Source organism: Anguilla anguilla, chromosome 4 (genome assembly GCF_013347855.1).
Source record: "Anguilla anguilla isolate fAngAng1 chromosome 4, fAngAng1.pri, whole genome shotgun sequence".
Classification (NCBI taxonomy): Eukaryota; Metazoa; Chordata; class Actinopteri; order Anguilliformes; family Anguillidae; genus Anguilla; species Anguilla anguilla.
The window spans coordinates 50,552,124-50,577,341 of NC_049204.1; the positions used below are offsets into that span (position 1 = coordinate 50,552,124).

The 25,218-nt window shown below is 43.6% G+C and overlaps 1 protein-coding gene across 3 annotated transcripts in view; it reads left to right on the top strand.

The window, feature by feature from the left end:
• The window catches only part of prex2 (phosphatidylinositol-3,4,5-trisphosphate-dependent Rac exchange factor 2), a 107,171-nt gene that overhangs the window by 27,700 nt on the left and 54,253 nt on the right, over positions 1-25,218 (top strand). For 2 of the 3 annotated variants that reach the window (XM_035413894.1, XM_035413893.1), the window contains exons 7-19: positions 2,465-2,598; positions 2,980-3,083; positions 6,143-6,292; positions 6,954-7,098; positions 13,212-13,312; positions 14,195-14,298; positions 14,494-14,543; positions 18,294-18,369; positions 18,921-18,993; positions 20,227-20,369; positions 20,744-20,836; positions 23,123-23,271; positions 23,967-24,052. In XM_035413894.1, coding sequence (XP_035269785.1) covers positions 2,465-2,598; positions 2,980-3,083; positions 6,143-6,292; positions 6,954-7,098; positions 13,212-13,312; positions 14,195-14,298; positions 14,494-14,543; positions 18,294-18,369; positions 18,921-18,993; positions 20,227-20,369; positions 20,744-20,836; positions 23,123-23,271; positions 23,967-24,052 — 1,408 coding nt within the window. Of the gene's footprint in view, positions 1-1,596; positions 1,856-2,464; positions 2,599-2,979; positions 3,084-6,142; positions 6,293-6,953; positions 7,099-13,211; positions 13,313-14,194; positions 14,299-14,493; positions 14,544-18,293; positions 18,370-18,920; positions 18,994-20,226; positions 20,370-20,743; positions 20,837-23,122; positions 23,272-23,966; positions 24,053-25,218 lie in introns of those variants that run through there. The other variant, XM_035413895.1, reaches the window with a different exon arrangement.

The following is a 25,218-nucleotide window of genomic DNA, read 5'->3' on the forward strand; positions in this document are numbered from 1 at the left end:
ATCCAACATTACCGATGCATGGTCTGATTAATTCCTATGATTATGAATTCCTTGAACCATAAGTTTTGCAAACCCTTATGCCGTTACATTTACGTTCACCTTGAGCAAATGTATTCGGTCATGGTAGATATTTTCAAGCCATATGCTGTGGTGGGGTACATTTGCCAGAAACCTTCAATAAAATGTATCTTGATGTTTTTACAGTATAGTTTAGTACAGTATAGTTCAAATCAGTATACAGCATGAAGAAAATATTCTGGAACGGTACTCTTTTAAAAGATAAACTCGACTCATCATTGATTATGGCACTTTTGGTTTTTGCACCTGTAATTTGTATGAATACATTGCCCCTATTTTGCACTCATCTAACCCTTTTTGAATGTTCTAGCCTTTTAGCAAAGGAAAGGAAGGGGAGCTACAGGATTAGTGAAAATTTCAGCCAAAATGGGCTTTTAAATTTCTCTTCTCTGCAAAATGACCAAATATTATTTTATTGCCTTCAATCAACTAGAACTTTGTGTTCTAGGCATTTAAAAAGTACAGAGTGCCCCTCCGAAAGCAAGCTGCATGCCTGTTTTATGCTTTGGTCCATTAACAGCTCTGGCCCAGGGTGTTACGTCATATCAGCTCCCCCTGACACATTGTAGAGCGTTAAAATGATGGGTGGGAGAGCTTGACACAGGCACATCACAGTTTTGCCAAAGCCGCTCGCTGTTTGTTTCGTTGCTTTTAATAATCGCGAGCATTAGCTCATTTTGGATCGTGGCAAGCTCTTAAAATGCATCTGCGGCAGTTATTTTCTTCTGAGTAAAAACACGCCTAAAAAAAGTCCTTATGTGGGTGTGGAGGGATAAAGAAATGATTTTTTCCGATGCTCTTTCCAGTTTATGATGATTCCTGAGCACTTCCACAGCTGTGTGACCCTGGCTGAACTGTAGGGTGGCCGCTGGAGGCCGATGCCACAATAAGGTCCCTTTCTGCCCTGCCAGCGGCCAGTCCTGCACTGGTCGTATCAGTGCCTGTGTGAAGTGCCAGTGTCACTGCACAGATGTCACTGTGTGAGGTTCAGTGCTGTTGGCTCTCAGTACCCATGTTTGGATGTCAATGCCAAGGCTAATTAGTGTACAGAACTGCCAAAGTGGTGGTCAGTATCAGTGTAGTGCACGAGTCAGTAGTACCGATGTCAGTGGAAGTGTCACACAGTGATTCACTCACACAGAGCTCTTATGTCAGTTCAATCAGGAGTGTAATTTGTTCCTTTCGACTTTCTGTCTTCTGCCGTACATCATTGTGGATGTTCTGGACTCTGCTAATTGGTTTTGAACAGCAGCGATACTCCCTGCAATTGTCCCTGTGACTGTAGTGTCACAGGGACCTAACACTTTCATGTGCTGGCAATGCAGAGCCCCGGGTTCAGCTCAGGTAGAAACAGGAACAAAAAGCGCAGCGTTTTCATTACAGTTCTGTCAGGGCTTAGTCATCTCTCCAAAGTATCTGTCGCTGGCCGTGGGTTTACTTGGATAGCTTATGCCTATGCAGTAAATGTTTGGTTTGCTTGTGATCTGAAGAGGCAGAGCTCGGGTTCTCTCTAGCAGAACAAGCTCCGAATCTCGGAAGGTGACCAGTTCGGTCCGCTAACCGCCGCGGCCGCGTCGAGTGTAATTAAGAGAACATCTGGCTGCGAGGGAGGGTGCTGGAGAATGTGCCCGGGCTGGACGGAGGGTGAGCCGTGGCGTGTGACTTTTCTGCCAGAAGGAAACGGTTAGCGCATTTTCTGGCTCCGCTAGCTTCGGAGGTTATTTTTAGATCGGATCGGCCGGTCGAAAGCGGCGCGTAAATTCCCAGCGAAGACGAGGTAAGAAAGAAAACGGGCTGCTCGTCGCTTGTGGTGGGAGACCGGCGACGTGATCCCCATACAGCCCACGCTGGGATGTCATTGGTCTGATTGAGTGTTACTGCATAGGAGCGAGTAACACCTCGCCATATGAAACATGCAAAGTGATCTTTTCCTCGCGGTATTTATACAGGCCCCAGTAAGAGGTGTCCGCCCTCCCTTCAGCGCCACACATTCTCCTCTTATGTGTGACTTTTAATATTGCAAGGGCAGCTGCACAAGACTGTACGCTTAAGAGAAATCTACATCTGCTGGTTATCAGTACAGCGTAAATGTGGCTCAAATTCAGGTTATTTAAACTGCACTATGTGCTGTAAGTGGTGAATTTTATCTCCATGTGGAGTGATAGCTTTGCCTCATTCAAAAAAACATGTTAAAAGGAAACAAAAGAAAATCAACCAAATCTTGTCGTAGGAAATTCTTTTACAGGTTGCAGTGTTGTGATTCAGCCATGTTGGCTCCTGTCATGCATCTTGTGGAACCGTGTCAATGCATATCTTTCTTTTTTCACGGTGTTGTCCCTGTTGAAAATTTCAGAATTTGCTCACATCATTTTATTCCTCCTCTTAGGGCTCCAACATCACAGATACCTGCACAGAGATGCTCATGCATGGAATCTTACTGAAAATCTCAGCTGGAAACATTCAGGAGCGGATCTTCTTCCTTTTCGATAATCTCCTGGTGTACTGCAAGAAGAAAACAAGGTCTGCTCTCTCCCTGTTGTCTGTTACATGGCTTTACAAACAAGCACCATGTTCAGATGAGCCAACTCCGTACAATTGCATACAGAATCACATCAATACAACTGCATTTAGTATCACTTTCCAAGGTCTGTGAATGTACCTGCAGACCTGATTGGCTGCAGTGGTGGAGAGATTTGCCAAAGTGAGGCTCTTCCTTTCCACCAGGGTCATGCATACGAACAGGACAATCCTTCAAATGACCCTGGTGTTGAAATGACCTTTCTAACCAATGGTTGCTCTCACTATTTACCATGCAGTTCACTAGACAGTGTAAGCAATGTTCATTTAAAAGCTATAGTGCTGGATGTGAATTCTTATGAGTTTTTTTGTCCCATGTTCCAGGCGTTTAAAAAACAGTAAGGCTGCCACAGAAGGTCCCCGGTACTTGTTCCGTGGTCGGATAAACACGGAGGTCATGGAGGTGGAGAATGTGGATGACGGTACAGGTAAATGTCCTTAAAATGTCTTTCTCTTTGATAGCATCACAGTCATCTCAAACTTGAGACATGCGCTCTAGAGGTGGGCCTGTGTGTCCTTAGGCACTGCATGCTCCTCAGCTAGAGATCACAGGCTGACCACAACAGCGCATGCATGGGGACACAGCAGGGTTTCAGGGTGACGCACTGATGGCTGGAGAGTGATCGCGCCATCTCATCTAATTTTCTGATTTTGAATGTAAGGCCCTGTTTGTATAAACTGTGACTCTGCACACGCCCTGTAGGTTAGCTGCCATTTGAAATATGATTGAGTGGTAGACGTTCATGCTCTGAAATGATATGAGTATGTTTTCACAGGCTTTATTCGTTTATTGGTTTTTGTACTCTCTGAGGACTTTTAATGTTACTTGATCAGGTTGCAGGCTGTTTGAAAAAAATTGCCTTGGAAATGGAAGATGAGTCATACAAAAGTCTATGAAAGCACTACCAGTCTGTTTAACTGCAATTTGTCTAAGAACTGACTTGGCATTTTCCTGAAAGGCCTTTGGTGTGGACTTGGACTGCTTAATGCTGCAGGAAGTGGAATAAGCTGTGTCATTTTACTTTAATATGTTCCACACTTTCCCCAAGAAGACATTGGTTCCAAAGCTTGTGCTTATTACTATGAACACAAAAGAGGCCTTCAGTAGGCAGTTTTATGCTTTTTCGATGTTGAACAGCTTTATAATTTCTACTATTACTGACTACTTGACTCAATTACTTGACTCAACCTTATTGCTTACATTAAACAAAGATATGTGACTGCACTATTACACAGTCAGTGCTATAGTACACAAATCCAACAGTGCAGAGATTAATATTCAGTAATATGCATAAAAAATGGATTTTAGGTTATGTGATGTAAAATAATATCGCAGTCTCCTGCAAGGAGCTGGCGCTTGGAAAAATGTGTTGCAAAAGATTGCATTGGCTTTCGCTTCATAAAGCCAAAATCACATCAGGTTTGAGCAATGTGCTGGAGGCAGCGGGCTAAAGCAGATGCACTGTTAAATCTCTGATTCGACTGGCTGAGAGGAAGCAGAGTGTTGAGTCTCCTGTGCTTCATAAGCAGTGCTCAGTGCATCTTGATGTAAATTAATGCTCAAGTGTTATTCTAAATTAAATCTCTCTGGATTATTATATCAGTGTAACTGAAAGTGACTGCACCATTCACACACTAAGTTTCATTTTACCAGAAGGACAGGCATCGAGGCATAGTTCTCTCATCTTAAAGTATCGCTTTGCAACAGGGTGGGGTGCATATTTTGTTATTATTACTACTGTGGGTCACATGATAAATGTTGTAATTCATACATAATGAATACATCAATGGTAATATGTCTAGAGATCTCTCGGCACTGTATACCTTGGACCAGCAAAGCAGTGATTATCAGTTATGTTTGTAGAACTTAATAATTTTATGCCCCCAGAAGTTTTTATACTGTTTCTTTCTGCAGATTTTAGACAGTCCTGTGGATAACCAAGCAATTTTTATGGTTACCCGTGGGTGTTCTGTAGTCAGACCGCAAAGTGTCTGAAACCACAGTCTGACGTATTGGAAGAAAAATATTTCACATTTTATGCCAATTGAATAGAAGTGCAGAAGGTCAGTAAAGTTGGGTTACGGTGATTATGGGTGTTTTTATTTTCTCTTATCTTGTTTTGTATTACAGAATATTGAGTACCAGTTGTGCACCAATGAACCACAAAGAATAGAGGAATATTCTGCAGAAATCACTACACTTGTCAGCCATGCATTTGACACATCTATGGTTATAAATGACATGTATCAATTGTTCACAAAGAATGGAATCTGTGCTTTATTCTGGTTAGACTGATTGGATGACAGAGCAAACTACTATTATATTGTAAATCTCTTGGCATTATTTGATACAAATTAATTGGTTTGCAGCACTCTAATGTGCTTTACTTTAATATTCAATACACCAGGTTCTCCTGTGGTGTTTTGAATTGAATTGTCCTCCTGTGGTGTTTGAATTGAATAGGCCAGCTATTATTATTTTAAAACGATTTTACAGTCGAACCCCTATTTTCATAATGAATGTCCCCATACCTCTGCCACCCTACATTTTTAGTTTTATTTGAGTACAGACAAAAGAATCAGTCAAAAATGCAGCGTAGGGGCTGAATCAATTTAGAAATGAGTGCTGGACGTGTTTTCTCCAATCAGAGTGGGCAGCAAGGTCGATACATGCTTTGTTTAATAGTCCGGTCATTTATTGGATTAAAGTGCTGAGGAGTAATGAGGGAAATAATTGATGAAATGTTCAAAAGCTGTTCGCGGACACAGAAGGCAATTGGACTACTCCTGCCAGGCCCAAATCTGCGACTCTGGGTTCTGCCTCGCACCTCACTGCGAGAGGCGGGAGGGCAGAAGTGCACTCCCCTACCCTCTGTGGCAGCTCATCAGTGGGGTCAGATGAGACAGTTCATAGCCTCTTTGAAGATAGATGGTGAGAGGGCGAACAGGGCTGAAAGGCTTGTGTGCCCCCTTTATCGAATGAATCACCCGGCTGTGCAAATTAATCTACCTGCATTTCTGCTGCGCTGAAAACGGAGACACGGTTAAGTCAAATTACTGTCATTGAAGCATTGTTGTGCTGAAATTGTCTTCATTCCAGATTAATGCAGTGCACCTCTGTTGTGTTGCTATTTTAAAGCCTCTTCTTTGTTAGTTCACCCCGGTGCCTTGTAATTACAGCAATCAGTGATTGTCATTGAGGGGTTCTTGTGTTTCGTGACTTCATGTGGTGGTACTTGCTTGTTCTGAATTTTTTTTTTCTTTCCTTTTCGCGTCGCTTGTTTTACAGAGAATTGCATGCGTGTGCTTTGTTGCTCGGGACCCTTTGATAAACAGTTTAAAATTATTCATGTTGCAGAGGCAGAGCAATCAACAATAGCGCCATTTTAAGAAACAGAGCAGAACAAAACAAGAAAGGAAGGCCAATGTGCATTCCTTGAAAAAGGGGTTTGTATAAAAATCACTCCGTTTCATTTTTGTCTTCCAGCGGACTACCACAGCAGTGGAAACATAGTGAATAACGGCTGGAAGATACATAACACTGCAAAAAACAAGTGGTTCGTCTGCATGGCCAAGACGCCGGAGGAGAAGCAGGAGTGGCTGGAAGCCATCCTGAAGGAGCGGGAAAGGAGGAAAAGTGAGTAGCGGAACATGTCGTTGTGTGCAGGGGCGAGGCGGCGTGCGACCACTTCGGGCCGGTTCTCATTAGCCACGTCACAAACAATTAACGGAGAAGGTGAAATGTAACGGGTAGTTATCTCGTCGGCGTGAAGTCGTTATTCTCAGAACTCTTTATCTGCATTCCGTGCCGAGCAGAATGTCCAAGTCACACTAGACAAAGCTCCTGCAAGCCACCATTCCACCAAGTGCTGTCCCGCCGTTTTAAGCATTTTAAAATGTCATTGTGGATGCACTTGACTATGTAAATTTTTTTTAGTGCTCTTGCTGATATTGTACACTTGGCATGCACATGGGTGCCTTTCTGTCTACTTTAGCTGGAGAAACAGGTACGCTGTGGTTTGCCACAGTATATGCTTTGTGAGGAAAATCTATTTGGCCTTGTGCCTTAGTTTAGGTCACTGGGAAAAAAGTGGTCAGAGCAACAAATGTGACAGGGAAGTGCAGTACACTTTACATGTAACCATCTCGACAAGTGATGAAAGGTTTGCTGCTGCAATAAATAACGTTGATTCTTGTGTACTTGCACTCGTACAGAGGAGGATGGTGTGGTGTCAGACCCTGTAGTGATAATAGTCACACGGGAAGGCTAAGAATGTCGTCTTGCTTGTGTCTCCCAGCCCTGAGACTGGGGATGGAGCAGGACACTTGGGTGATGGTGTCGGAAAAAGGAGAGAAACTCTACAATGTGATGAGTCAGCAGGGACATCTGATCAAGGACAGGAAACGCAAGCTCACCACCTTCCCCAAGTGCTTCCTTGGAAGGTAGGTAACTGGGAAGGACATTTGACCTTTGACCTTGGAATGTAGCATATGAAACCATTGCATGGCAAGGTAGCTCATAGGTATTGTGTTTGTGGGACAGCTATTCTGCTTCTGTGTTCTGTCCATTCTCTGTACTTCAATGATGGCACAGACAGAATTTTCAATGTCAAGTACATGTAGTGGAACATCTATCAGTGGTCAATTGAATATGTTTGGTAAGCTCTTGCTAATATGTTTCGAAAGGGGCATTGCAGAAGAGTGGTTTGCACACCAATATAACGTTGAGAGACTTGGAGAATCATACGCATATGAATAGAACTGAGCCAAAATATTTGACTGCTTTATTAGTGAAATGACAGGAAATGTGAAATGGAAAGCCGAGTCACCATTTCCATTCTTAAGTTGTGCTCAGCAACTTTTTTTTGTGGTTGCTATGCATATTTATTGGAAGCAGGTGGGCATGACTCTTGACACATATACCTTTTGTGAAGTGGGGCATTTATAATGGCATTCACTTGTTTTTAATTGGGATGGGCTTTTAAAACATCTTTAATCCATTTATCTTTAAATTAGATAAGTGATCTGAAGAAGAAAAATCCCTCTCTTGTTTTCCCATCAGAGTGATCTGGATTGTGTGTCTCTGCTGTTTCGGTCAGTGGAAAATGAAACGCATACGGACTTATTCATGAATCTTGTTTGAAGACGTCGGCGAGTGCAGCTCTCATTGAACGCAGCCATAAATCATACAGATATCCCCTCATGATCACTGCCGGTATCCACTGGGTCTGAATGCAGAATTACTGTCTGCCCTCCTGGGCAATAATAAGAGGACTATGATGGCAAGGGCATTCTCTCATTGCGTTTTACTGGAGCTGACTTTATGGTGGTGTGTCAAGCTGGAAAACTAGTGCTTGGGTAATATACTTATAGAATATACTTATATACTTAATATGCTGGTTTGCCATGTCTGGTTGAATGTTTATGTGCTCCTTGTCTACATTAAGTAACCTACGCAGCTTACCATATATATCATGCAGCTTGCCTCTTTCCTCAAATAGACAATTAAATGGACATAGGAAATACTCGCTGGCTAGCCAGCAAATCCCACACTATAGTTATCTAGAATGCAATAGTGTGTTACGTCGCAAGCTGTTTTGGATAAGAGCTGGCTGTATCTAACTAATGGCGATTTAATGAAATCCTGTAGTCTCATAAAATATCTGGAGCATATTCATGGTATGCTAACCATTGTTTGCTATTTTCAGCTCCATAGCTGGGTAGCAAAACCAGCCTAATCTAGAAGCTGTGTAATGTGGTGGATGTAACATTCTTACTCCATGTTATAGTGTGATCATTTTACCTCATAATGGTTTTGAAGTTTAATTTTCATTTAACTGTTTTCTGTGGTAGGCGACTGTTGTACTTATATGTTGTATAACCCCCTTCAGAGGCACTGATGTTACACATTATAACCCTAGTTGTGCTTTATTTCCACATGACCGCATGGCTCCAAAGTGGTTTAAACCATACTTAGAACATCTGGTGATTCTATTTTTAGTTTTCTTCCTATTTTAAGTCTGTTTCCAATGACTTGAAGGAGCCTTGCAAAGCTGTTGTTCATTAACCTTCTCTTTCAGTGATGTTAAATTGTGTAAGATGCTCTTTATACAATTATGTTTTAGATGTGCAGAACATGTCACGATAAGTTTAGATGCTGTGAAATAAAAGTATTGCAGAGGTAACCCTTTGGTAGACTGGCAAAAATGCCCTTGTCAGCTCAATCATACACTGTCTTTCAAGGGTTTTAATTCTCCTGTAATGTAATTTTCCTGTGCTGTTAAATTGTTCTTATGTGGCTTCCTTTTCCCAATGGTATTAGTTAGGACTCTCCTGTTAAAAACATAACAATGCAGATAAATCATGTGAGTGAAAGATTTGTGGGAGGTGTTTTCATTGTTCAGCCTGGCTCTATGTACTTTGAATAGTCCTTTGAGCTTCACTTTCTGTCTGTTAGTCTTGGGCTTTTTTCCATAATTAAAGCATGTATACTATGTCATTCTGCTCTTAGCAGCAGAATATACTACCAGGGATGCTATTCAATATGTATCACCAAGTACAACAATATTGCTTACATTTGCATTGCAGAATTCATCACCTTACCATGGATGAATCATATGTACATGAAGTGCATTCATTAAACTTTCTGAAGTGTTTCCAAAGAAGCCATTAATGTGTCTAGTAATATGCTGTGAGCTGTTTTGAGAAAAAAAAATCTTGTTGAATGATAGTGTTTATAGAAACATTCCTCAATCTCTGCGCTGCACTGCAAGGACCTCTGTGAGTGACAAGCACGGATAATGTTCCTGTCAGTGCATACTTTGATTTTCTGTCCTGCCAAATATGTGCGAATGGATCTATGCATACTCACTCTCATGTACTCTCAAATACGTTGTCATATCAGTGTTGGTAATTGATATGTCAGACGCAAAGTTTAGCGCTTCTGTGTGTTCCCGGTTGTTTGCAGGTACTGTATGTGCTGTGGAACGGATGGTGTCTTGGCGCCTCACTTTCAGCCTGCCAGCCTAATTTCCTACAGAGTAAGAGACGACTGCAGGCCAACTCTGCGTTTGAGCCTATAATGAGAGGGCTGTGCGCTTCACATTTCTAGACTTTGACCGCGATGAGCCACTGGACTTCACTGGCAGCCTGTAGCAGCCCTGCGCTTCATTAGCTGGTCAGACAGTCTCCACCTTCTAAGTTAAATGCCTTCGGATAATGCCTGCATTATGCATATTATGGTTTAACGTGTTGAAAGTGTGAACCTGGACCTGTTTTTGGCAGTTCTGCTGCCGTTAAATTGTCTGGAGTTAATAAATATGAAAATTGGCCATTTTTGTTGTGCCTCATTGAAATTCCTTTTGCCTCTTTTCTTCGGTGACAGCCAATTTTGCCTTGTCTTGGGAGGAATGCGATGGGACAGTAACAGATACACATTCATTGCGCTGAGATTCAGGCAGAGCCCTGGATTCTTAATGAGGGGTGGACTTGAACAACAAGTGATGCTCTCTCCTAATGATTATGCCATTTTGTGTTTTAATTGGGTTGACAGAGTGCTACAAACCTAGAGGTGTCATCAGCTGTGTTTTCAAAGCCTTAAAAACAGCCTCTGTTCCAGCTCTACATAGTTGTGGCTAGGTTGGATTGTACAGGGAGTTGAGAATGGGAAACCACTTTTCCCTTTTGGTCTCTCTAGACAATACAAGATCTAGAGCGGTCTGGAAAAAGAATGAATCTGTCAGCTAAAGTCTTAGGGGAGAACAGAAAATAGTCATGAGAAGGTCCAAGTCTGAAATGACCATATGGTGATGAGCAATATTACATTAATGTGAAAATATATACTGCTGAACACCTAATTGTTTTTGCAGTCTGCAAGCCCACATGTACATACAAGATGTTTCTTCCATAAATGCATTCCTCTTTGCTTAGAACCACGAATGTCTCTTTGTCTTTGGCTTGCATAAATTCTGTAAGATAGACAGACCTCTGATTAAAAACACAGTCCATGGCTTATAATCCTTTTGTTCCTCATTGTGTGCGGTGAGAGCATTTTTAATGCTGTGCTGTGGCCTGAAAAGCTTTGAAGTACAGTGCTATTCTTGTGTATTTACAAGTTAAGTCCTCCTTAACTTAGAATCTGTTATTTGTGGTCTGGTGTTTTAGAACAATTTCTGTTTACACTAAGATTTTTAAAAACTTACCATGAAATGTGAGTAATTCCATTTGGTCTCGCAGTTAAGTGAGTTCTTAATGATGAATGTAAAAATAATGCACTTTGAACCATTGATTTCCAGCTGTGGTGCATTTGTAAAAGAGTTCTGATTTGAGTTGCTATGTGCAGTGCCCCCACCCCCAAAGAGTAAATAGTTTGTAGATAGGTCTTTAGCAGAAATCACAGTTCTTCTCTGATATATTTAAATGAAATGTAGTGCATTTAGATTTTGGACATTTTGCCCATTCCTGCTTGCAATTTTGTTCCAACTTGCTGCCAAGTTGGAAAGAGTGTTTAGGGACAGCAATTTTCAGGTCATACGTCAAAAGATATTCGATGGGATTTAAGTCTGGGCTTTGACTGACCCTCTTTTTAAGCCATTCCTTTGTAGTTTTCGCTGTGTGTTTGAGTCATTGTCCTGTTGGAACATGAATCTTTCCAATGAATCTTTGCACTAAATGCAAATCTCTTGTGGCCTGAAACAGATTATCCTCATGGATTTGCGAGTATTTGGCTACATCCATCTTGCCCTCAGTGGCATCAAGTTTCCCAGTACCTCTGGCTGAAAAGCCAGCCCATAGCATAGTGCTATCACCACCAAGCTTGACGGTAGAAATCACCTGGCTGAAGGATTGCAGCAAAAATAGTACTTTGGTTTCTTGCCAAATAGTTGAACTTTAGCTTCATCAGACCACAACGTCTTCTTCCAGAAGGTCTCAGTTTATATCACTGCTGCAAGTCTACTAGCTCAGCAACTCTGTCAGTGTTGTAGCTGGCCTCATGGTCACTTCTCTTCTCATCTGACTCAGTTTGGCAGTGTCGGCTTGTGACATATTTCTTTCATTTTGTTAAAATGGACGTAACAGTGCTCCTAGGAGGGTTTAAACATTTGCTAACCTTTTTTATAACCTCACTATATTTCTGCCTCCTAACAACTTAATCGCTTAATTCCAAAATGAGAAACGATAAATCTAGGGGGTGAAAATCTTTTGAAGACACTGTATTACACATATTTGTTGAATTCCGTGTTATATACAGTAGCATTATATAGAAGACTATTTGACATCATGGGAGTTTTGGTAATCATTTTGAGATTTGACAACCTGCAAACGGTTTCACAGAGTAATGATGCGTAAAGCCTGTACCACAACATTTCATCACCGAATGGAAAATATGAAGTGATGGTCCTGTACTGTAGGCACAGTGACAATGCATTAGCAGAAATGGCAGTGGTCTAATATCTGACGGTTACTTTGTTTTTAGATTGTACAGCAAGGAACAGCTTGAATGTGTTACACATTTTTTTTTTATTATTGCCTGACCTCCGTTTGTCAAAAGGTCATGAGAGCTTGGTATTCAAAACATTCTCTGTTTTTTATCCTTGACTCTGGGGTAAAGGCTAGAAAATCGACATAATTATGTGGGTCCCACTCACCCCCTCAACTCCCTACCCCCAAAGCTCCCAACCCCCCCCCCCCCCCCTGCAGAGAGTGAAGACAAGGCGGATTTGCGGGGGCTATGTGGGGGGGGGGGGGGTAGGGTTGGGTGGCGGATGTTGGGGCTGGCTACGAGGGAAGTTTTCTCAGAGGTGTGGAAAGCGGCGAAGCATGCTGCAGTCTTCTGCTGCTGAGCGGGTCCGGTCTCCAGTGGGCGCATTCGCATGCTTGTGCCGCTGTGACGCTGGGTTCTCCCCACACTGGGAAGACCACAAAATTGCGCCAGTGGAGTGGTGTGTGTTTGTTTTTCTTTTGTGGGAGCGGGAGATCTGAGGGTGGGTGGGTTTGTGGATGAAATTAGAAGCACTGGAGAGCTGAGCAATTTAGCCAGTTTGTGTTGGAAGGAGACCGTAGGTGGAGCAGCTGCCCTGTTTTCATATGACGTTTTGTTTCCTGCTTTTCACGAATGATGGATGGTAAACTGAAGCCGTGAAGCTGGAGTTCTCACAACTGGTAGCAAAAGGCTAAGTGCTTTGTAAATGGATCCCTCAGTTCACACTGCACATACATTCCATGTCTTGTCCTTAAAGAGGCTTTGTGAAAGTTTTCTTATTGTCGATAAATTTCTAGTTTTCATGTTGGTTATTACCGTCAACATGATTGAGAATAAAGGCAATCATCGCCATGCTATTGTTTGCTCTGGAGTAGCACCTATCTATAGTACAAAGCACGAGCCTGTTCACTACGCATGATCACTTACTTGGGATATACTGTTGAAATAGGTAAGAGGGTTTGAAAAATGTAGGTTTGAAAAGACTGGAGTTCCGTTTGAATGAAATGAAAGGATAATAAATGGAGAAATGTTTTGTGTGTGAAACTCCTGGTGCATTATGTTTTCTCTCCCATAGTGAATTTGTGTCTTGGCTCATGGAAGTCGGAGAAACAGACAACCCGGAAGAAGGGGTTCACTTGGGTCAGGCTCTGCTAGAGAACGGCATCATCCACCATGGTCAGTCCCCTCATCTTCTTCCTCATGTCCCTAAGTCTACCTCATGCCCTTACTGTCGGCCTGTAGAGGTGTGTGAGAGGTTTAAACGCAGTTTGGAGCAGTAGAGTCTGAATATCTCATTTAATTGCAGTTATTTAAAATGCTGGGAGCTAAGGAAAGCAAATGTTTTGTAATTCCATTCCTATATACACTCCACGCTTACAGTGCAATAAAGTTTCCTAGTATTTTTTTTTCTGAAAATATTTTATTAAATATTGTTTTGATTACAATATATGGCCTTGGATCATTGTTGTGTCATTTGTTCGGTAACTTGGAGGTGATTTTGCTTAAATGCTTCACACTGTGTACCATTTTTTTTTCCTCAGAAGGACCTGGATTTGAGTCAAGCTCTGTGTAAAATAACATTCTGCTTTATTGCTTCCTAACTGCAAGAAATAAATTTGAGTCTCTGAGCTCTATCTGGGAAAAATAACTTTCAGCTTAACTGAGTGCTCCCTGAAAAGGATGAATTCACAAGGAGAAAAAAAAGGATTACTTTTCATTAGAACTTTAATGTGAGTTGCACGCAGGGCTACACAGTACTGAACCAACTGGTTTCTATCAAGAGTTCACAAAGCTCCTCACAGTGAGAGAATTGTGGAGTGACAGCATTATCTGCAACCACTGCTTTTTAATCAGCAACTGCGGGGTTTGTCTGAATGGGAGCTGTGCCTTTCAGCCAGACAGACATTGAAATATTTGCGGTTTTCTCTGATGTTTAATAGAGCATTTCCACCGCCCCCCCCCACCCCCTGCCCCCCACATTCCCTCCCCAAGTGTGTTTTATTTTATCTGTATACAGGCCGCATACAGCTTTGAGATTCATCAGAGTTTGTCCTTCAGTTACAGACAAGCACCAGTTCAAGCCAGAGCCACTGCTGTACAGGTTCCGTTACGATGATGGCACCTACCACCCCAGAAGTGACATGCAAGATGTTATCTCCAAGGTAACCGGCTTAGGCCTTTGTTAGGTGGCTATACTTATTTTCGGATTTAAAAATATTTATACTGAGATTAGGATCTCTCTTCATATTGCTCTTTAACCTAAAATATAATCCTTATAAATACACGGATGAGTGTTTTAATTTTCAGCAAGTAATGAAAAGTTCTGCATTTTTAGATTAATATTGTCTTTCCTTCAGGGTGTCAGGCTGTTCTGTCGACTTCATAGTTTATTCACGCCAGTGATCAGGTAGGAGAGAATTTCCTTTTCTGCCTTGGTAAACATCTTTACTAACAGGTGTGGTCATGTTGTTGCTGTTCCTGTTCTTCCCTTCTGTAAATAGGACTTTCAATATGATAAAATAAAAAGAAAACTGAACAATGAGGTGTCTCTTTTTCAAATGGTTAAGATTTGTTTAGAGAATACTTAAAAGTGGGTCTTTGTGAAATGATCTTTGTGTCACTTTGTGAAAATTGTGGTTGGGGTGCTTGTCCAGGACTTGACCTTCGCTTTAGTTTTCGGCTTTTTGTGATTCACAGACAGACACGTTTAGAGTTTTCCTGGAGAGCCAGACCGTGTGATGTTAGCAGATAGGGGACCTTAATTCGATCTCCAGTGAACAGAAGTGCAACAGAACAACAACAGGATCACTTCCTGCCTGGTTGGATGGGGGAGGATTTAATGTGCACCGTTCTGTAACGTTGTGAGTCTGAAGTTGTGTTTTACAGTGAATAGGTACAGACTGCAGCTCCATGATGAAGCTGCTGAAAGCTCATTGCTGGCTGAGGCAGGGAAAGCCCGTTTGCAGGCTGCTCAGTATGTTCTCGGGCACTACAGGGTCGGGGCTTCATTGTGCTGGGCTTGCACATCAGGCCACTGGGGCAGGAGTCATTAAAGAGCTCTTTAGCTTTTGGCTCCAAATGCGCTGCTTGGGTTTTGCAGAGGGCCGAGAACACTGATGCATTATTGTTAAACAGCTTGGCTCTCGGAGAATTGCAGCATGGCAGCAAAATGCGTCCAAAATGGAAATGCAAAACAGGTGCATTTCAGTGAATTTGGCAACACGTTTGGCCACACTAAATTAAAGTCCTCCTGTTGAGCAAAATGTAAACAGTGTTTATGGAGTGCATGTTTTCTTGAGAGAGTGAGTTGGCTACATGGTTCAGTGAAGCGTATTACTCAGTATGTTTCTAGTAATGCCTTTGTTTCTGTTTAAAGCACACTGCACTGGAAACAGGCTATGGAAAGGAGCCACTTTTTAACATACTGTAAGCCTTGTTGGCATTCAGAAAAGTAGTTATCTCACTTAACATGAATGTAACTGTGATTTGGAGATTCAGATCGCTGGGTCAGTAAGCAAGCTCTGTACTGCTGTCTCTCGGCGGACAGACTGCAGTTAACTTTAAACAACAGCGCAATATTTTCCTTCAGCTGTTTCTGAAATCTTGGTGGGGTGGGAGATGGCGTGTCTGAGGGCCAGTGAGGCACAGACAGCCACCGCGCCTGGAGCTGTTAGGATCGAAGCTCCGCCTCCTGTGTTTGTGTGTGTGTGTGTGTGTATGTGAGAGAGTGTGTGAAAGTGGTCCCACGTTTCTCAGTGGGTGCTTACGGTCCTTTTGAACTCAGCACAATGAGGCCCTGGCTTGAGGAATGACATTTTGCTAATTGAAGCTGCCGACTCCAGTCTAATTGGGTGGAATTTCCTGGTAGCAGGGGAGGGAATGTTGGGGGGGGGGGTAAACGCCCCCGCCTTCCCCATGAGAAAACCCACAAATCCTGACTCACTTGATCCCTTGAGCTCATACCTTACCATCCCAAATAGACGAAGAAAAAAGCCCTGTTGCATAACATGGTTAGCTTCAGCCAAAAGGTGGGATCGGCATCTGTTTAATGACATACAGTACGTGCGGCAGAGATTTCCATGGGAGAAAGTGAGAGCAAGGGAGAAAGAGGGAGAGAGATTGAGGGAGTGGGAGAGAGAGTGAGACCTGGACATCTGGGCTACAACCATGCAGTAATTTGTGAGCTTGTGGGCTATAAGTGAGCTTTGACCTTCGGTCTTCTGTGCTTGAGATCGCGCGGTGCCTCTCCCAGGCAGATGGCCGCCTGGTGGGCTTCTCTTTGCCTCTCATTTTTCACTCTCCGACAGCCTCTGTGGTCCAGCCACAAGTTCCTCGTGATTGGCAGCAATAACAACGTGCTTTTCAGGCTCGCCAGTCAGGCTGCTCGGGACCCTGAATCCTTGAGAAAAACTTAAACTGCGGTTTATAAACCTCAGCCTGTCTAGTTCTGACCCCGTACCCGTCTCCATCTGTGTGCTAATTTGTTTATTTACTTTTTAAGGTTTTTTTGAGAAACCTAATCATCACTGACGTGTAAAATGGATGCGAACGTGTGACATAAAAGGAAAATGAGAAAAAGAAGGCTTCACTTTTCCTGATGGACAGCTCAGGAGGACTTTGTTTCTAAAAAGGGGTCATTGAAGGGCGCAAAACCGAGGGGCTCAGGAACAGCACGTGTGGACTGCAGACAAGGGAGAGTGGGCTTGGTGGAGTGTGTTTCAGGGGAGGGTGGGCTTGGTGGAGTGTGTTTCAGGGGAGGGTGGGCTTGGTGGAGTGTGTTTCAGGGGAGGGTGGGCTTGGTGGAGTGTGTTTCAGGGGAGGGTGGACTTGGTGGAGTGTGTTTCAGTGGAGGGTGGGCTTGGTGGAGTGTGAATTTCAGGGGAGGGTGGGCTTGGTGGAGTGTGTTTCAGAGGAGAGTGGGCTTGGTGGAGTGTGCATTTCAGGGGAGGGTGGGCTTGGTGGAGTGTGTTTCAGGGGAGAGTGGGCTTGGTGGAGTGTGTTTCAGGGGAGAGTGGTCTTGGTGGAGTGTGTTTCAGGGGAGAGTGGGCTTGGTGGAGTGTGTTTCAGGGGAGAGTGGACTTGGTGGAGTGTGTTTCAGGGGAGAGTGGACTTGGTGGTGTGTTTCAGGGGAGAGTGGACTTGGTGGTGTGTGTTTCAGGGGAGAGTGGGCTTGGTGGAGTGTGAATTTCAGGGGAGAGTGGACTTGGTGGTGTATGTTTCAGGGGAGAGTGGGCTTGGTGGTGTGTGTTTCAGGGGAGAGTGGGCTTGGTGGAGTGTGTTTCAGGGGAGAGTGGACTTTGTGGAGTGTGTTTCAGGGGAGGTTTGTCAAAGTGTGGGCTGAGGCGGCCGTGGGCTTTCCGTCGTTCCCGGCCGGTCTGAGGGTCCCACAGGAGTCCCCGCGTTCATGGGAAAATGACTGCTCCATTTCATAGTAAATTCCAGGGGTCTGGCATCAGCAGGCAGGATGCCGGGTGAACAGAGCACAGGGACACAGGGACTGTCTGATAAAGCCAGATAAAGACGGGGGTCGCTTTCACAGAGCGGTGCTGTCCACACACTCAGCCTCTACTACCGATAAAACTCGAGACCATACATTTATCATCAAAAAATGGTCTGCTCTGTAATTGATTCTAATTTGAATGAATTGGACAGAATTGAAACAATGTCAAACTATATACAGCGAGATCTGAAGATTTGATGGTTTTGTGAGTCACATTTGGAAGGAATTTGGAAGCTTTACGAACCCTACAGGGAGCCCTATAAGAAGCATTGCGTGCCTAATGAACACCCAGCGTAGTTTATGGCACTTTTTCCCCTTTATGTAATGGAGTTTAAGCCATCTAGCAATATGTTTTTTAGAAACACAAATAACTGAAAACAAGTACAATATAGAGAAGCTTGCATACCCGTACATACCTACAGTAAAAACTCTGAGGGAACTGCTCCAAGGTGGCCCACTTATGTCTTTTAGCATCACTGTGATTTATGTCCATCCTGTCAGGAAATGCTCCTCAAGACTGGGGCTCCACTGGGTGTATTCAGGTTGGTAAGATGATGGTCAGGGGTCAGAGGTCACCCTGCCGCACCTCCTTCTCAAGTTCAGTGCGGGTGAAGCTCTTCGTATCCCCAAGTAATGTCTTTTCTTCTGTCTACTCAGGGATAAAGACTACCACCTCAGAACTTACAAATCTGTAGTGATGGCGAACAAGTTGATAGACTGGCTCATTGCGCAGGTAAGATATTGCCAATTTTTTGTTTTAGCGCTTTGTTTTTGTGTATATATCCTTAGCGTGCATGCGTATTGAAAACACATTTCCTACACAGGAAATGGGAGAAGATGAAAGAAAGGAAGGGGGAAGTGGCTGTTTTCTAAACAGGCCGGCCGCTTCAAATATGTAGAGGAGGAAATGGGGCTGAAACGACCGCAAGCCAGCCATGATATTTCAGTTTCACAAAGAAAAGCAGAACGTAGGAGAACTTTTCTACTTTAATTAAGCTTGACGTGAAGCTTGAGGCTTATAGATTAATAGAACACAACTGATGCTAGTCGCTAGTGGTGAAAGCGGATGAAGGCTTGTACTACACCGCCGAACGCAGCATTCTATCGGTCTGACCTCATCATGGCTTGGAACTGTGCTCCTGTTTGTGGTTTGTTGGACTGTGTGGCGGTCCTGTAGTCAAGTTTGGGCTCTTTGGACCATAGGGGACAAAGCATGGGTGTGACTGCAGCATTGTGGCCTGTGGCTGCATCTCTCCTTACGCTCAGTGTGTGCCTGTTTTCCAGGGGGATTGCAGAACAAGAGAGGAGGCCCTGATCTTGGGGGTTGAGCTCTGCGACAATGGATTCATGCACCATGGTACGACTGTTTTCACGAACTAATTGGAACTCCCTGTGCAACAGTGAGTGCTGTCACTGGGCTCAAAAGACCATTACCTCAGCTTTTGATTTTCCAAGGCTCATATTTTGATTTGCCATAAACGATTAGAAAGCATTGGCTTGAAAAACTGAAATGGAGACTGTTATAACTACCACCATGACAAATTTAAGTGTCAGAAAAATGGACTTGCACAGTCTGGTACTCTGTTTATTGACATATTGTGAGCCTGTGATCAAGTCACGGATGCATGGTTTGCATCAGACTAGAAATTGGCAAATGAATGGATGTTTGTCAGTCCAAGTGTGAATGGTCAGTTGTCATAGTTACCAGGCTGTTTGTGGAGTTCCAGCCTCTTTCAAGAGACTTGACCAGTGCTGCCAAAGTTCACATCATACATGTCTGAGCCATACCACATATCTCATTATACATGAAGTCAGTGTTCCAATGTGGCCACAGTTTAGTTTGGTCCACAGCAAATCCAGAGAAATGCTTAAACATAAGAACCATAATGACTATAGTTTCATTTCCAGTTCTCAAGATGTAATTTCTGTGCCCGTACTGATCATTTATTCTTGGTTTTGTGGTTGCTAAAACTAAGTACATGTTACATCTGATCTCTCAATTTAAAATGAAGAATCATTTGTAGAAACTAGTGTTTTTGAGTGAGGTGGGGGTGGGGATTGTACTTCAAAGTGGAGGGGCTCGGTGCATGTCTTTGTTACCGTGGAGACGGATTTAAATCCTGTCCAGGTCCTTTTTCCAGCTCCTGCTTTCCATGCAAATGGCAGGTCTCCCATGGTAGCGAGACCCCTCTCAATGCCTAGTGCTCTGAACATGGCAAAAAAAAAAACAACCTCTCTGTCATTCTCGCTTTGATCTTCCGCGGACACATTCCTGCCTTTCATTCCCCGCATCCTTGAAACCCATGGCGGTTAATAAAGTGTCAATATCATCTTTTCTCCTTATTAAAAGATCCTCATTGTGATTTCAAAAGGGTGTGTTTTATTTTTTTTTGTGTGAAACTTGTTCAGACAGACCATGAGAATTCAACAGAAAACGGTCAGAACAGAACCGTTTAGAGCAGCGGTTGTTGGCTAGCGCAGAAGGCCCAGGTATAGCGGTTTGTCACGAGGGTTCCGCTCAACACAATCTGCGCGGCGCGCGGAGCGCCCGTCAGAGGGGATTAACTGCCGCTAAACCCTGCGTTCGCAGTGCTGGAAAAGAGCGAATTCAAGGACGAGCCTCTATTGTTCCGGTTCTTTGCCGATGAGGAGATGGAGGGATCAAACACCAAGCACAAGCCTATGAAGCACGATCTGAAGATAGTGGAGAATGTCATCGCTAAGACCCTGCTGGTGAGAGACGCACTGCTCACAATGGACCACTACCTGCTGGGCCAGACTGGTGCTCCTGTGATATTCATTCAGTCAGTGTTTTACTACTTCATATGTTTTTATCGCACAGCTTGGTAGTGGCTTCCAGCGAGTTAGATCTTTCAGATTCATACTGTACTATCGCAGGCAGAGACTTCACAGATGAAATGTATGTTAATGATAAGTCGTAATGAGGCCCTAGAAATATGTAGGTACTGCAGTAGTGACATTTTGAGGCCTCTCAGTCCTCTGTGGTGCTGAGAGATGTTTTCCATAAGGCTGTGCACTCAGATTCTGTGGGACTGCAATGCACAGGGCTGTTTCTGTGCTCACTCCATGTTTCTGCCTGCCCACAGATAAGGCCCAGCGACGGGGGCTATGGCTTCACCCTCGAAGACCGCAACCGGGTGCCCATCATCAAGTCTGTGGAGAAGGGGTCGTACGCCGAGGTAGAGTAAACGCGCCCCTCCCTCCCGCACGCCATTAATGTGCTAAACAGAGTCAGATGCTAAACGCGCCATCTGTCGCTGGACGTGCAGAGCGTAAACAGGCCGGCACGTGGAGCCCTGCTGCTCGGCTGTGTTTACCCCGTTCCCCGGGCATCTCTGTTTGTTGTCACGCCTCAGACGGGGAGTCTGTGTGTACGTAAGGGGTATCTTTGTGCATCCGTGTTGATAACATCTGAAGGACGTTTAGACGGAGGCACGCGACTGGGGAACAGCTGGATCGGGTCTGGGATCGGGCCTTTTTGGCATAGGCTACCTCTGAACAGATCCAGAAGGATCCTGGGGAAGGCTTAATGTGCAGGGACTACACACCGGAAAGATCTGTGCCTTTTCAGTAACGATGGTGAACTTTGATACAAGAATCAGGAATATTGTTTTCAGAAAAATACTATCCTGAAGATGCTATGCTAATATTTTTGAATTTTTTGCCTCATCTTGAATGTTCTATGACTGTTGTTAGTGTGTTCTCTTCATCTCCAGTTGGTACCTTAGTTTTTCACCTAAATACTATAATTATAGTGGAGTCCATTTCCATCTAGAATGGCTGGAAGTTTGAGGAGGAGAGAATAGTTTCATTGTGATGTGTGTTTCCAACAAAGGATTCGTTTGTAGATTAAAATAAAAAAGCAACATGGCCAACATGAATCATAGATTGCTGTGATGTATTGGTCAGTCCATCATGGAAGTCTTAGAAAAAATCTAATATTCAGATTGAGAGAAAGCCTTCCAGCCCTAAATGATACTGGTCTAACCTAGTTAATTCATTACTTACGCATAGTGGATTAATCAAACTGACAGCCCTCAAAAACTGTTATCTGAACATCTCAATTTCTTTAGCGTATGTTGCATGACACATTCATTTGATACAAACAACTTCCGAGGGACATTTGATAACTGCTAAAAATTAAAAAATAAAGTGATCCAAATGTAGCATCAAACTAGATTAAAATTTCAAAGGTCAGTCTCCAGGTTCCATGAAGAATTGCCCTGTTTGTTTTAAATCAGGTGCTGCACGATCCCCATTGTGACCCAGCAGTGCATATACTGTATGTAGATAAAGTCCAAACTGTTAAAATCCCACAGTGGCTGAGGGAGGTAGACAGTGGGGGCTTGCTCCTTTGTTGAAAAGCCGACACTGTAGGAGAAAATTTCCCCTCGCAAAATAGCCCACCTTTGTTCTGTAGGAGATGGCAATTCACCGTCTGATGTGTAAATTGATAGTTAATTGAATGATCCTACAGGGAGAATAAATGCTCTGTGTAATTTGAACCAAATAATATTTGGATGAGTCACGTTGAGCTCTCAAAATGTATAACTGATTGTTTGAAAATGAACTTTTAAGACTAATGATGAAATTGAAATTCATATTCACAATAATGGTCCAATAAATGAACAACACATATTACAGCAATTTCCCTGCTGCAGACAAAATGGCTAATGGAATAGAACCCTTTAACAGATGCCTAATTATATTTTTTAATTCTCTGCCCCAATGCTGTCAACGTCACTATGAGGAAGTGAGCATCTTTTGAACAGAATGGTAAATATTGTGAATATGCCCAATGCTTTTGTGCTGTTTCATGCTCATTTATCTAGTTCTATGGTTATTAGTTGTCTGATACTTTAATCAGCACAGCAAAGAGGCAAGAAGCTCAGTGGGGTTACGTATTAAAAAGGAAATCTTTCCACGTTTTACTGTTGTATATTAGCAAGAGGTTTATATACATTTTAGTGGGCGCATGTGGTACTTTGCGCTTCATGGTAAGCTGTAATTCTTACACTTTCTACTGCAGGTGTGGGTAATTCCATTCCTGCAAGGCCACCATGTCTGCAGGTGTTTGTTGTCATCAGTTACGCTGGCCAAATTAACTGATTATCTGAATGCGCTTGTGCTGGTTTAACCAGAGATGAGGGCGCAATAAAATGTTTCATGTTGCAACACAGGAATAATCTTCAGATGTCATTCATGAGCTTATAAAATATTATAGCTAAAATATCAATTGCTAAATGGTTGGGCTGCTTAAACAATTCTGCAGGATATATGGGAGTAATACTTATTAAAAATGTTATGGCCGACTATACTTGGCAGCCTTCGGTTTATATGTATTTGCTCTCAAGGATGGAACCCTCTTCGGAGTAGCGACTACATCATTATCTTTCCCTCCAGATGTGTACTAACTCTGTGATGCAGTGATGTTATCCTTCACCTTCATGGTTTGCTCTCTGCAGATGGCTGGCTTGGAGGTGGGGAGGAAACTGTTTGCCATCAACGGGGACCTGCTCTTCCTCCGGCCCTTCCAGGAAGTGGAGTGTTTCCTCAGGCAGTGCTTCAACAGCGGGGGGCCACTCAGGGTCCTGGTCAGCTCCAAGCCCAGAGAGTGAGTCCGAGGGTGTGTGGCGTGTGCGTGTGTGTGTGCTTGTATTTATGTGTGTGTGCTTATGCACGTGTGTGTATGTGTGTGGGTGTGTGTGTGTATGCACGTGTACATGCTTGTATGTTGGTTTGTGGTGTGTGTGTGTATGCTTGCATGTACTGTACGTTTGTGTGTGTGTGTGCTTGTATGTAGGTTTGTGTGTGTATGCTATATCCATTGAACTGGCTGATTTACTATTATACAGCATGTAATTACTCTCCTCCTAGACCCATTCCATTGCAACTTCAGTAAAATACAGTATATCCAGTTTATGTTTCAGTGCGTTTTAGCACATTCCAAGCGTTACAAACAGAGATTTGCTTTTAGCTTTGGAATTCCACTGCTTACTTTATAACCGTGTGCCTTGTGCTCAGACAGGAGGCTGAAGGTAAACAGTATGTTTCTGACTGGTTTTGTGCAGATGGATTAGACCTGCTCACTGAGAACTGTTAGCATTCCGTTTCGAGAAAATGTCAGACAAGGACTAGTGGGATGTTGGTCCTGTGTTTACTGCTTACAGAAATGGTCCTGTCTGAAGATATGGGTGTAACAGAGAGCGTTGGCCTGTGTAATGCTGACTGTCTCTGTTTGTCTGTCTGTCTGTCTGTCTGTCTGTCTGTCTGTATATCTCTCTTGGCCTCCCTCCTTCCCCGCTCCAGGACAGTGAAAATTCCTGACTCAGCGGACGGCCTGGGCTTTCAGATTAGAGGGTTCGGCCCGTCTGTGGTCCACGCTGTTGGCAGAGGTAAGGACCCTGGATTGGTGGGAAGTCTGCTGTGCCAGTAAACATCTGTCTGTCCTCCCTAATCCACCTGCACCCTCTCCCCCCATTTCCCCCCTCTCTGCCTGGTCAGTGTGGGAGAGCTGTGCTCCTGCTGGCTCTGAGCTGCGAGACCTGGCACCCATGCATGACTGTGTGTCGCTGTGTCCCTGTTTCTCTGCGGCTCCCTGGCTGTTAAAAGCTTTAGTATCCAGGGAGCGTGACGTGCTGGCGCTGGTGGGGTTGTAATATAAGCACACTCCTGCTTGGAGATATATATATATATATATATATTTTTGAACATGATATGTTTTCCAGTCCACACAGTAGGGTAAGGTACACACTCATCTCTTCAACTCTCCAGACTTGTGTATCGCCTGAAAGGGGAAGGTGGTGGTGTTTTTGAAGTGCTGTCTGTTATTGTGTCCTGGGCTGGGTTGGGGAGGGTGGGGGGTGGATGGTTGGAGGAGGGGTTGTGTTCATTGGGAGGTGCCAGAAGCCAAGCGCCCAGTAGGGGGGTGGGTAAGGGGGGGTTCCATAGCCATTTCGGCAGGGAGGATGGCGTGCTCACGCAGGCTCACTCTTTCATCTCCCAGCCAACAGAAGGTGCTTCATCACCGCTGATTTTGACTGACTCTGGCTGTGCAATAACATTTTTTGGATTGAGATCTCTCCAGACCTCAGTTTCTCACAGCCCTCAACTTTTATTTATATATTATTTTCAGGCTTTTACCTACTTTGTAGTGACCATCGTGATTATTAGTGGCTTTTCCAGCATTGCGTGTTTTTACCCTTTTTTTTCAGAATAAAATTTATCCCATACAACCATGTTCCATGTTTTGACAATGCTGGAAATGCTGTAGGGTTCAGCTGGAGGGATAAATTCCTTCAGGCTTTCTGTGAGTGGAAATGCAGCAGCTGCTTTCAGAGTTAGTTTATTGTGCAGTGGATTTCAGAGGCCGTTTCTTACCATGAATTATGAAAGGTTGTGTTGCATAAAGGCTATAGTCCATTCAGACTGTGAAATGTGATTAAGCCTCATGAAGAACTCACAGTACGCAGTCACACAGTGTTAGTTTTCTTTCTGAGAATTATTCATCCCGTCGTATTGTGTGTGTATTTGAAAGGTATTGAAAACAAAGTGGCTGTTA